This window comes from Galeopterus variegatus, unplaced genomic scaffold, assembly GCF_000696425.1.
Source record: "Galeopterus variegatus unplaced genomic scaffold, G_variegatus-3.0.2 Scaffold2949, whole genome shotgun sequence".
NCBI classification, from domain to species: domain Eukaryota; kingdom Metazoa; phylum Chordata; class Mammalia; order Dermoptera; family Cynocephalidae; genus Galeopterus; species Galeopterus variegatus.
Window position 1 is genome coordinate 101,111 of NW_007729060.1, and position 13,642 is coordinate 114,752.

General features: G+C 41.8%; 2 protein-coding genes across 2 annotated transcripts in view; one reads left to right on the forward strand and one right to left on the reverse strand.

Moving 5' to 3' along the window:
- The window catches only part of SLCO5A1 (solute carrier organic anion transporter family, member 5A1), a gene marked incomplete at its 5' end in the record, with an annotated part of 107,183 nt that overhangs the window by 54,105 nt on the left and 39,436 nt on the right, over positions 1-13,642 (forward strand). Inside the window, one exon of the mRNA XM_008583512.1 lies at positions 4,293-4,491. Coding sequence (XP_008581734.1) covers positions 4,293-4,491 — 199 coding nt within the window. The remainder of the gene's footprint in view (positions 1-4,292; positions 4,492-13,642) is intronic.
- On the reverse strand, positions 10,016-10,758 carry LOC103599407 (meiotic nuclear division protein 1 homolog). Its single transcript, XM_008583511.1, has one exon. The coding sequence runs from the start codon at positions 10,756-10,758 to the stop codon at positions 10,141-10,143; it is 618 nt and encodes a 205-aa protein (XP_008581733.1). The 3' UTR covers positions 10,016-10,140.

Sequence of the window (13,642 nt, forward strand, 5' to 3'; positions counted from 1 at the left end):
TCTGACGTACCCTCATGTTTACTGATGACACATTTTCTGTTTTTAAGAGCTGAATATTAATTAGGGTGCTGAGTCAAATAAATTATACTGCTTTCTAATCGTCACTCAGCTTTGCACGTGGGGATTTGTTTTGTTGTTATCCCGAGGATCTGATGCAGAACCTGCCACTGCATAAATTGTTCAGTTGAAACAGGAATTTTATTAATGGACCATTTTCATTCTGAAGGTAAAGCTTTGCCTATTTAATTGCATTGATAGCCTGTGTGACTTTTCCTAATGAGGAGGGTACTTTATTAACCAGCTCATCTGACCTAGAGCTCTAGTCAGTTTATCTACAAGATTCCAGGGACCCATTGGCTTTGAAAGGCAGCTGTGATAATGTGGACTGAGTGCTGGGCTGGGAACTGAAGACCTCAATTTTCATTCAAACTCTCTCTCCCTCTATAAGGCAAAGCCATTTCAATTTTATCATTTATAAAATGGCCATTACCAATTTTATAGGACTCAGGTGGGGATTACAAGATGAACATTGGTTGCCAGGCAAAATTTAGACTTCAGATTAAGCCTTCTCTGTGTGTTTATGTGGGTTGTCCAGCATGCCCAAGCAAACCATCCAACCATTTCGCATTGAAACAGGTGCAGACTTCTGGTATCCCGGATCATCTGGACTCACAGTCCCCTCCATCTGCCACGCCTATCACGTATTCTCATGTAGTGTTCACTTCATTTCCCACAATGGTTACTCCAACCCTTGGCCACATTTAAAGTTCTCAATATCCCGTCCCTCTAAGAGTTGGTTTTGTTTTCAATTGTACAGGAAAAAACAAACAAACAAACAAACAAAAAACCCAAACCAAAGCTATGTATATAAAAAAATGAATCTACATCATGTTATCAATTCTCTAAGGAAAAAAGACTACAATGAAATATGCCAGAATGTAAGCAGTGGATTTTTGTTTCTTCATACTTTTCTGTACTTTTCAAATGTTCTGTTACATGTATGACATTATGTGTCCAAAATAACAAAAAATAACAAAACAGAAAAGCTAATATTTGTGGAGCTGCCACCTACCAACCGACTCATCCCCTGTTCCAGCCTAGAGGACGGGGTCTCTCTCTCAGGGCTAAACTGATCATCTGTGCTATTAATTCCATTTTCCCCTGACTTCTCATGGATCTTACACTGTCATTAGCTAAACTTTTCCCACCACATTCAACCTCCCACTCCTTTTTAGTCTATTTTTCTTATTACATAAATATGCTTAAGTCCCCTCTGCACCTTAGTAAACAAACCCTGGTGAACCCCAAGTCTGTCTTGGCCCCACCCTCACTCTGGATCCATAACCCTCCTTTCTTTTACCACCAGAGTTCTAGAATGAGCAGCCTGAATTCCCAGTCTCTAGATGCTCACGACTGACCCTCAACCTATTGTAGTCTGGCTTCTTCCTTCATGATGCCCTTGAAATTGCTCTTGCCAAGATCTCCGGTGACACGGTTGTCTCATTTCAGCCATTCTTACTGGACTTCTCTAAGACATTTGACACTGTTGTCCATTTCTCCTTGAAACTCTCTCTCCTTGGTTTCCTATGGCACCATTGTAATGATAGTAACTACAGTTGATGCTGTGTACCCTGCACTGTGTACTGTGTCTACTTACAGAGAGTGCATGTGACCTTCATTCTGACGTAGACGGTAGACACCTCCATGATAAAGTAAAGAAATCTGGGTTAGGGGGGTTAGGAAGCTCTTGCATGCTTTCATGGCTACAAAAGACGGAGTGAGGACGTGACCTTCAGTGTTTCTCAATCCAAAGCCCAAGTGCTTCCCTCTTATAATGTTCCCTTTCCCAGCTTTCCTCTTGCCTCTGTGGCTGCTCATTTTCCTTTCCTCTGGGGGCTCACCTTTTTATGATACCCCATTAACACTGGTGCTCTTTTGGCCCTTTTCTTTTTGGACTCTGTGCCATCTTGTTGGAACATCCTAGCTATGCCATGAATTCAGCTACAGATTATAAATTCCCCAGCCCGGCTCTTCCCTGAGCCTGCAGCCCACGGGTGCAACTGTGAGGGACATTTCTACCTGACTGTCCCACAGGCCCTTCACACGCAATGCGTCTACCGTGGAGGGCACGAGCCGCTCCCACATGCCTTCCTCCTCATGTTCTGGGTCCCCACCCCCACCGGGTGCCATGCCCCGTCTCTCCTCTCTGCCTAGGCTCCTCATCTCTTTTATTGTGCCATTGGCATAGAGCCTCACTATGGCTCACCAGGACCTTTGTGGTTACCATCCTGCCCGCTTCTATGACTCGAGCTTTGACCCTATCTAAGCTATTCTGCATCTCACCTCAAGAATGATCTTTGTAATACGCAACCCTTATCCTATCAGACCCCAGCTTGGACCTCTCCAGTGGTCTCCCATTGCCAGAAATACAACCCGAGCTCCTTTCTGTGGTCTTTTGGGGTCTCACTCTTCCTTATCTCCCCTCCCTGTTTTCCACCACCTCCAAACAGCTTGCAGTCCACGCTCCCAATATTTTGGCCTGCTCAGAATCCTCAATTCTATGATCTCAGGCCTTTGTGCACATATTTCCTTTGTGCAGGATATTCTGTCTGTGCTGGTCAATTGGGCATATTCTGTCTCATCTGTTGAGTGTCAGCTCAAATACTGCCACTGGGAGAAGCCCTTCCTGATTTCTTCCAGAAGATGACTCAGGTGCTTCTTTTCCTGTATCCTCCCTGAACTTCGTTTAATTATTTTATTGTACTCTAATTATCTATTAAGTTGTTTGTTTCTCTTTTAGATTATGAGAGTCATGGGAAAGACACCATGACTATTTCTTTATTTTTTACTGTGAAATGTAACACACCCAGAAGTGAATTAATAAAAATTTAGAGATAATGAGTAAGTTTACTATGAACACTTGTGTCACTATCTTAGTCCTTTTGGTTGCTATAACAAAATTACCGTAGACTGGGTGGCTTATAAATGACAGAAATTTGTTTCTCACAGTTCTAGAGGCTGGAAAGTCCAAGACCAAGGCGCCAGCAGATTTGGCGTCTGGCGAGGGCCTGCTTCCTGGTTCATAGATGGCTGTCTGTTCACTAAATCTCACACGGTGGAAGGGGAAAGGGAGCTCTGGGGCTTCTTTTATAAGGGCACTAATTCCATTCATGAAGCCTCCACACTCATGTCTTAATCACCACCCAAAGGCCCCATCTCCTAATATCATCACTTTGGGGATTTGGATTGCAATATATGAATTTTGGGGGAACACAAACATGCAGACCATAGCACTATTCCCCATGTCGTGGAATGGAGTATTGTCAACACCAGAGCAGCACCAGTATCCCTTCCTGATACCACTCATCCTTCTACTATCTTGACTTTTATGGCAATTACTTCCTGGCTTTTCTTCATAGTTGTACTACCTGTATACACATTCCTAAACAATATAGGTTTGTTTTATAGGTTCTTGAGCTTTATGCAGATGTAATCACATTGCAGGTATTCTGTTGTATTTTGTTCCTTGCATTCAACATTGTCTTTATATTTTTCATCCACATAGTTGTGTGTAGCTCTGTTTCTTTTTATTACGTATAATGTACTTCATTATATAAATACACTACATAGAATATATCTATTAGTGTATATTTGGTTTATTTCAAGTTTTTGGCTATTATGATGCTTCAAATATCTTGTGCACTTCTTTTAGTACCCATGCATCTGGGTGTCTTCAGGGTTTAGATCTAGGAGTGGAATTGCCTTCACAGGGTGTGTATATCTTCAACTCTACCAGATAAGGCCAAACTGTTTTTCAAAGTAGATGTTGAAATTTACATTGCGCCGATGTGTTGAGAGCTCCCAATGCTCTATCTCTTTGTCACCATGTGGTATTGTCACACTTTCAAATTTTTACCATCATGATTGGTGTCTAGTTATATTTCATTGTGGTTTTAATCTGTATTTCCCTCTGAGTAATGAGGTTGAATAGCTTTTAAGTGTTTATTAGTCATCTGGATTTTCTTTGGTGAAGTACTTAATGTAAGTTTTGTTCACTTTTCTAATGGTTTTTTTGTCTTTATTTTATTGCTTTGTAAAAGTTTTTTTTAATGCAATCTGGATATGAGTTCTCTGTTGGTTATATGTGTTGAAAATCACACACACTGAACAGTAATTGATTATAGTGATTTTTGATTCTTTTGTACTAATGAGCAAGTAGAAACAGAATAATTAGAAAAGATGAATAATAGTATACACTATTCAAATTAATCCTCTCCTTCTCTTTTCTGCAGGTGTTATTATTGTCCCCAGTGCTGGTGTTGGTATTGTCCTGGGAGGCTACATTATAAAAAAATTGAAACTTGGTGCCAGAGAATCTGCAAAACTAGCAATGATCTGCAGTGGTGTGTCTTTGCTGTGTTTTTCAACCCTGTTTATTGTTGGATGTGAAAGTATTAATCTAGGGGGCATCAACATCCCTTATACCACAGGGTAAGTACCTCTGAAGAGCCATTTCGAGTCAGCACGTTTGACGTGAGAAGCCCACTGGGGCTTATACACCGGCAGTCAGACCCCGGGCCTCCCTTCAAGCTGTTCTTTCTGAGCATGCTTTGTCTTTCTGAGGAGAGCACACACTCCTGGAGGGCAGAGGCCAGGGTCTCACCTTCATCTGTGTCCCCTGTGACTCTTGCAGAGAGACTTCCATAGCATTTCGGTTACAGAATATGAGGAGGAAATGCTTGTTGAGTTAATGGAAACTTTTCTGTTTTTAATGCAACATTCTGAATAGGTAGTATATTCACATAACTTAAAAACATAAAATTTAATGAAAGTACAATGTACAATGAAAAGGCTTGCCCTTACCCAAGTCCTCCATCTCCATCCACCAACTTCTCACTCTTCCAACTGAAGATAAACCAGGTAACCGCTTTTATTTGTTTCTTATGTATCCTTCCAGGGCTTCTTTATACAAGACACTATGAATATGTATTTTCAAATTTCCCTGTTTTATATCCAAAATATAGCATTCATACACTTTTCTGAGCTTTTTAAAAAAAAATGCAACAATTTAGCTTGGAGAGCTTTCTTTTTTTTAATTTATTTTTTTATTTTTTAAAATTTTTATTGAATCAAAATTGATTATAAAATTTTGGGGGTTCAACATTGAGATATGTTGATCAAGTCAATATTACTAGCATATATATTGTTACAAATCGTAATTATTATTTATGCCCCTTGTCCAATCCCGCCCCATCCCCCTTTCCCTCCCCCCGCTCCCCTCTAATCACCCTAGACTCTTCTCTCCCTCGGAAAGAATAATGGTTACTCTGTTCATTTGCTGCCCAAAAGATCTATCCAATGCTGAGAGGTGTGATCAGGTCCTCCAGTACTATCATAGAGCAGATACTTCTTCTGTCACTCAGAAATGGACTCTGTGGAGACAGACATCCTCCTCCTTTCTTTATCTCTGCTGGTGACTCTCCTTGTGTCAATGCACTCCAGTGGCTCGTGGACCATCTGTGTGGTGGTTGTGGCATCTAACCGCCTTCACGGCAGCCATGGTATCGTAGTGGCTGTGGTGGGCCACCCACATGGAGAAAATGTTTTTGGCATGCTCCTTGGCACTGGCGAGGTGTGCCTGGTTGTGGGAGAGGGGGTCCGGTCACCAGCTCCATTCCCCAGGTCCCCAGGTGGGCCCTGAGGTGCTGGCGTGGGGTTCCTGGTTGTGGGAGGGGGGGGTCCGGTCCCCTTATCCATGCCCCAGGTACCCGGGTGGGCCCCAAGGCACTGGTTAGGTGTGCCTGATTGTGGGAGCGGAGTCTGGTCCACTTCTCCATGCCCCAGGTCCACAGGCAGGCCCCAAGGCACTGGTGCAGTGATCCTGGTTGTGGGGGGGGGGTCTGGTCCCCTTCTCCATGCCCCAGGTCCCCAGGTGGGCCCTGAGGCACTTCCGCAGTGAGCCTGGTTGTGGGAGGGGGGTCTGGTCCACTTCTCCATGTCCTGGGTCCCCGGGCAGGCCTTAAGGCACTGGCACAGGGTGCCTGGTTGTGGGAGGGGGGTCTGGTCCCCTTCTCCGCATCCTGGGTCCCCGGGCAGGCCCCAAGGCACTGGCGCAGGGTGCCTGGTTGTGGGAGGGGTGTCTGGTCCCATTCTCCATGCCCTGGGTCCCTGGGCGGGCCCTGAGGCATTGGTGGTATGCCTGGATGTGGGAGTGGGGTCCAGTCCCTGGCTCCAATCCTTGGGTTCCTGGGTGGGGCCCCAAGGTGCTGGTGCTATGAGTGGTTGTGGGCAGGAGTCCTGCCCCTGGAGTCATACCTCATGTCCCCTGGTGGGCCCCAAGGCATTGGTGGTGTGCCTGGACCGGAACTAATGTTTTGTCCTTTGCTTACTTCTAACAGGGGGGATCTTCCTGTGGGAACCAGTACTTGAGCTGTGTGGTTGACCTAAATTGCTGCTTTGCTGCTGTTTCCCTAGGGAAGACTTTTTGTGCAGCTCAGGGTTTAATGGTTGACCTTATATGTACTTCTGGCTCTTATACTAGGTGCACCTGAGTTATGTAGAAACTCTGATCTGGGCCTGAGTTTTTCATTAAACTGTGCCCCATGCAATTCTGCATTCCTGACCAGTCTCCTCTGAGTGGTCCTGCGCTGATTGGGGGGTGGATCGGCTGTCCTTGCTGTGTCCCAGTGTTCTTCCAGTGGGCCCATCTCCCCCACCGCCCTGCTCCAAACACTTCCCAAGTGCCGGTCCCTTGTGATGACTCACTGGCCTCTGAGTGGCTCCATTTTTTCAGTTGTTCTGGCTCCTCGCTCCTGCGTGGGTCCATGGAAGCCCTATTAGTGGTCTTGCTGTCCTGGGGGCCACCAGAGTCCTCTTCTCCCCTTCCGCCTCCAAGTAACTCCATCTAAAAGCACAGCTGCGGCTCCTGCCGGCTCCTGCTCCACGTGCTCCAGCAATAAAGCGGCCACAGGCCGAAATGCTGAGAGCAGTTTTTTCTTTCTCTCATCATGGTTTCTCCTGCCTTCATGAGTTCCATAGGTCTCTCCTCCTCTTCCCCTAAGCTCCAGTGGCCCCAGCTTGGTTGATGTTACATTGTTATCATTGTAAATTCGTTGATTTGTGGGAGAGAGTGACTCTGGGGACTGCCTATTCCGCCATCTTGACCGGAACTTCCTTAGAGAACTTTCTGTACCAGTAATAGTAACACAAAGCATAGCTAATCCTTATTTTTACCCTACTGCATGCCTAGCATTTTTCTAAGTGCTTTACATGTATTAACTCATGAATCCTCACAACAGCCCTATCAGGTAGGCGATATTATTATCCTGATTTTAAAGATGGCAAAACTGAGGTATAGATCACATGTAACCAGTGGTATGCTGGCAAATGTTTAACAAATGGCTCTCTAATAAAAAAAAAAGCCCTGATCTGTAGCATTTGCCAGTTTCTGGGGTGTAAGTTCTCCTTACCATGGCTGATTTGACGCCATCAACTTGAAGACATTGAACACTGAATTGGGAAGAGATGCCCAGTTACACATCATTATATAATATTTCTACCATACAGATATAATAGACTTAAACAGCCTAGTCAAGGGCAGAAATAGAGTAAAATATAGCAAAATAATTAGAAGGTGACAAGTTTTGAGTATTATCTTTGTTTTTAATATCATTTATTTAATTGTGTTTATATAATTTAATTTTTTAATAATGGCTACACTAAACAAACAGTTGGCAAAGTCCCTGAAAATTCAACAGTAAGGCCTTGCGATCCAGGGTGGCTGCCTCCAGCATAGAGCTGCAGGTAACCCAGGACTTAACCCCAAGCAATTTGGCTATAGCATCATGCACTTAAGCACTGCCGTTAATTACTGTATAGCATTCCATTTTGTAATTTAACCTGTCCCCATTTGATGGGCAGTTGGGTTGTTTCTAATCTTTAGTTATTAAAAACAATGCCGTAATAAATAACCTTATGCATATATCACTTCTCTTGTGTGCTTTTATATTTGTAGGATAAATTCCCAGAAGTGGGGTTGCAATAAATATTACCAAATTGCCTCCACAGGTGGTGTACCAATTTTTACCCTCTGGGTTCAGATTTCCCTACAGCCTCACCAAAAGGTGGAAAACTCTTCTTTGAGAGTCATGAAAAGCTTACTTTTATTCTTTATCTACATTTAGGGTTGTTAGGATCTGCTCATTTAACAGAACTTCATTGTGTGGTTTTTGGTGCTTGGTGCCAGTAAACACTTCTGTTTCCTTTTGTTTCTAAATGGAGTTTTATGTAATAAAATGGTCCACTTGAAATTTGAGTAACAGAAGCTTTGATCTCATCTAGCCAATTTAGAATGTTGGTGGCAGGGAAGGAATGGCTAATCAGGCCTTATTTATTTATTTATAAATATGTATAATTTTTATTTGCCAATTATACCACAATAAAAGTGGGAAAAAATCACAGATGTTAAGTGTATAGTGGGTGGTTTTTGACAGTTTTATACCCCATATTACTACCACGAGAATCAACAGATTATTTCTATCACTCCAGAAGTGACAACTTTTCTGATCACAAACTCAACATAGTTCTGCAGACTATAGTCATGTTTATTGAAATCGATCTATCAGCAAAGGGGAGAAAATGCAGGACACTTCTAGTGAATTACATAGAAAGCCAATTAATGATTTTTGGTATCTGATGACAGAAATAGTCTTCTCTCATGGCAGACCCTACTTGTTACTACCAAATGTCATTCTTCCCTTTCCCTTCTTAACAGAACTGCAATTTTGTCATGAGTAACAACATGTCAGACCTTATTTAGATTATAGAACATAGTCATTTGTCCTGAGAGTTATTTTTCCACCAGGAGACATTGTGTGTGTGTAAGATGCATGTACCAGGACTGTGGCTTCTTGATGATAGTGCCTATTAGAATGGCAGAGAAGATAAAGTCTCTAAAAATTGAAGGGAAGTGTAGAATAGGAGCTTCAAATTTAGACTGAGTCAGATCCGAATATGAATCTTGACTCTGCGTGGCTGATTACTTAACTCTAAGTCTCAGCGTCCTCTTCTGTAAATCAGGGTGGTGTTAATAGCTATCATCTTAGAAGGCTGTAGGCAAGGATTATGTGAGTAACGTGTGTGCAGCTCCCAGCTCAGTGCCTGGCACATAGTAAGTGCTCCCTGAAGGTCAGCTATTGTTATTAGTCATCATTAATAAATTAAGAATAATTTCTAGCTTTATCAAATTATGTTTATTACAATTAGAAAACATATATGGATTAAATTAGTAACAAAAACCCAGCAGTCTCCTGACTAACCCTGATGCCCAAGGGCAATAATTTTAAATTCTTTTTAGCTGTCTCTTCTGGTATTTTACCTCTATATTTTAAGGAATAATAAACATTAACCAAATTGAGACATTAAGGATGACTTCCTATCTTGGTAAATGAGTTAGTTCAGCTTTCCCTTCCCATATTGTGGTCAAATCTGTTTTTGATATTTTCATGTTATATTTATGACATGGGTATCATGATTAGATTTCCTCTTTTGTGTAACATTCGTTTTACTGGAATTAGCAATTGCCTCATTTTTATTTACTTTGTGTTTTTTGAATCTGGGTCTGGCTTCCCATACCCTCTGAGCTCAAAAAATATTTCAGTGTGATCTTCCACCTGTCTGATGATCTCATGGTTCCATCTCCCCACCCCGTGGAGTCATCTACATGGGAGTCCTTCGTCCCCTGCTCTGATCTGGACACGAGGCTTTCTGGGCTGTGTGCCCAGCTGCCATCCTGAGAATTCCACTCGCCTCTCTCAATATCGATCCTTTGTTTTCTGGATTCTTTTTTTGGTTTACTCTCTCATTCTGATGGAGTACTTCTCCAGTAGCTACAGGAAGGCTGTATGAAGTGTTACTTTATATTTTTTGGAGATTTTTCATGAAATATTTATATACATATTTTATTTTTTTTTTATTTTTTATTTTTTTTATTTTTATTTTTTTTGCATGTTATACTTTATTTAAAATTAATAAAATAATAAACAAAGTTACATGTAAATGACAGTTTAGTACATTTAGTTGAATAATATTAAAAAATTTACATATTCACAAGCTCATAGATCCTTCACACCATTGAAAATTTTAGTCTATGTAGTCAAAGTCTTCTGGAATTCCAAAACTTTTATCAATTTTATTTTCTTCAAACCCAAATTTTCTTTTGGCCCAAGATTTTATGGCAAATACGTTATCAGTCCATCTGTTAGCAGCGTCTTTGGCTATTTTACTTTCTTGACGTATTTTTTCTACAACTTTTGGGTCGCATTCTTTGTATTTTTCTACTTCTGCCTTTAGTTGCTCCCTTTGCTCCTGAAGTGAAGAAAGCTCTTTTGTTAGCATGGTTCGCTCTTCCGTCTCATGTCGGCCAATTTTAGCTTTCTCAATGCTTTTCTGTAGGTTTACGTGCTTCCGGCTTCCCTCAGACAACTGAGATTCCAGAGCCTCCAACTTACGTTTCCTGGCGTGAAGAGCTTTACTTGGAAATGCCCAATAATAATTAGAAGTTCCAATCCTCTCACAGTCAACCATACCATCATCAACTAAACTTTGAAGGACTTCTTTCACTGACATAGCAGTAATGCCTTTCTCTTTGGGAGCAATCTTCTCCAACTCTTTTAATTGAAATACATCTTTTGTTTCAAAAAATATTTCCATCATACGAGCTCTCTTTTCTTCTGCACTCAGTCCTTTCTTCTTCGACATGGCGCGGGCGGCGGGCTTCCCGGTGGCGGTGGCGGTGGCGGTGCCGGTGCCGGGGCGCGCGGCGAGGGAGAGGGGCGGCCTAGGGCCTATATACATATTTTAACTGTTACATTTGATTATCAGGTTGGCTGGGGAAAGAATTTTGGATAAATCATTTTCACTCATAATTTTGAAGTTTTTGTTCCAGTGTCAGCTAATTTCTAATGTTCTTATGGAAAGTCTCGCTTTTCTTTTTCCCAGTCCTTTGTCTGCGTCATAGTTTCCTTTCCTTGGAGCTTCCATTTATTCCTGATATTCCAAAATTTTACCATGATATACTCTGGGATGGGTCACTTTTATTTTTTGCTGGGCACCTGGTGAGCTCTTTCTGTCTGGAGACTATATCCTTCAGGTCTGTTTTTGTATTTTATTTTAATTTTGTTTTTTTCTCCCTACCATTTTTTTCTCTTTTTTCTACTTCCTTGATTCTCTGCTTTTATTATTCTTTATTACTATTTAATGACATATTTTGTTCTACTTTCATGATAGATTTCTTCCACTTTAATTTCCCAGTCCTCTGTCGAATTCTTTATCTGGCTATCATAGTTCTAACTTCTAAAGTTCTTTCTTGCTTTTTGATTGCCCCTTGTTTCTGACCTTCTTGCTTCGTACATGGAATAGCTTCTTTTACTTCTCTGACATTCTTCAGAGTTTCTTTCCCTTTCTGAATTGTCTTTGTGTCCTATGAGTGCCTATTTTCTATTTATTTTGCTGTCTTGATTGTGTTAGAAGCTTCCCTCAAATTTCTTGCAATCCTTAGTTTTCTCTTTTCTCTAGTGAAGACTGAGAATTTAAAAAGCTGCTATAGTCGCTCTGTGTGTGAGGGTAGGGCTTGGACCTCCTTGTAGGGTGATCTCAGTGTGTGTGTGGGTGGGGTGGGTGCACCTGGTATCCTCACTGGGGTGCTCTAGTGTCGGAACCTGAGGTCTTACCTCCGAAGTGCTTCAGTTCCTCAGGGGAAGGACGCTCCTGTCTCTTGGCTGGGGCTGTGCTGGGGCGGGTTACAGGGTTGTGAGCCTCTCTGCTGGCGTTCTGGAGCCTGGATTCTCATTTTTCATTTTGCAGGCTTTTTCCTAATTCTCCTGTAGTTATTCTAGCATCTCACCAAAGGTCTCCTTTATGTGTGGTGCTCTTAAGCCCAGAGCCCTTCGTTCATTTGCTCTGGATAATGGGGAGTAGGTGGAAGGAGCTGTCGTGTGACTGAGTAGGGGGAGGATGGGAACCGGCTTCAAGTTGTGTCATATTTGGACCACAACTTTCTTGTGTTATTTGTCTTTGAGTTCTAAAGGCTGGTTTTTCTTTCCCTATCGCTTGCCTTTACCACGGCTGTATACTTTTTCAAGTTCTCCCTCAGGCTTTGTTTTATTGAATCCTCTTTTCTGGAACTCTCTGTGCTCCCGCTTCAAGTTAGACGGGTTGCTGTGTTGCATAACATGCGTCCTGGGGCTTCCTTTCCTAGGGGCTTCCTTTCCAGCTGTTGCCCCTAGTTTTTGTTGGTTTGTTTACTTTGTTAACTCCTCATTTTGCCAGAGAAAATTCTCAGATCACTTCTTAGAAAAGGGTACCTGGGAAGAAAAACTTTCGGAGCCTGTAAGTATTTTAAAGTTGTCTTTATTTTTCTCTCACATTTAAGTAGTATTTTGAGTGGGAATAGAATTCTAGGTTAAAAAATAGTTTTTCTGACAGCTTGGTAATTATTGCTGTATTTGTCATCTAGCATTTAATGTTGCTGATAGGAACTTTAATCCCAGTCCTAGTTCTCATTTCTCTGTGGTCAGCTTTATTCAGTTTTTAGGATAGTTTTCTATTCAAGGTGTTGTGAAATTTCGTAAGGAATATGTTACCCTAGTTTTGTCTTGCAGAACCCTTACAATTTCAGTGCCACCTTCTCAGGCTTTCGTGGTCTGCACAGTCTAAGGGAACCCACTCTCCCCGCACTCTTGATCACACTACTTCTCCTTAGTTCCCTCACAGCACTTAAATAACTGAAATGATCTTGTTTAATTATTTGTTTTGCTCTTGCCTTCTGTCTCTGAAGTATGGGCTCCTTGAGAACAGTTACTGTAGCTGTCTGCATAATAGCTGCACCCGCCATCGAAAACAGTGCATGACGATTGTTGCGTGAATGCACGGACGAGCGGATGAATGGATGTCTGGGCACAGGGCTTTGTTCATTCATCGTTCAGTGCTGAGCCCTTTTAATCTAACGCATATGTCTTTTTACCCTCAGGGAAATTTTCTTCTGCTATAGTTTACTCATTCTCTGTTCAATTTCCCTGTATTTTCCAGGACTCCGCTTAATCACGTGTGGGAACTTATGGGCATGTGTGTTTCATTTATTCTCTCTTGTTTCATGATTTTGTCTTTGCTATGGGAGATTTTTTCCAAACCTTGTTTTCTATTATTTATACATTTTTTATTTTGAACATAATTGTTTTCTTTGTTGTATTCTGAGTGTTCCCTTTTCATAGCATCCTGGTTTTGCTTGAAGGAGTAATATCTTCTCTGATCTCTCTGTGCATACAGATTTTTTTTTTTTTTTACTTTGTATCTATGCCTTACATTTCATCATTTGTTTTTAAGGAACAATTTTTCTGTTTATTCTGGGCTTTGCAGGTTGAAGACACTTACTCTAGCCTCTCTCAGGTTATGTCCCTCCCTCCACCACCCACCTCAAATACAAGAATTGAGGAGGTTTTATTCTGAGTTGTCAACATCTAGAGTAGAAGCTTAGCTTTTTAAATTTTTTCCAATTTCTTTAGAGAAGAGCTTTCTGATGAATCTCCGGGTCCTGAATTGGGAGTGGGAGTGGGTGGACAGATGAGAACGGAAGGGCCCACTGGTA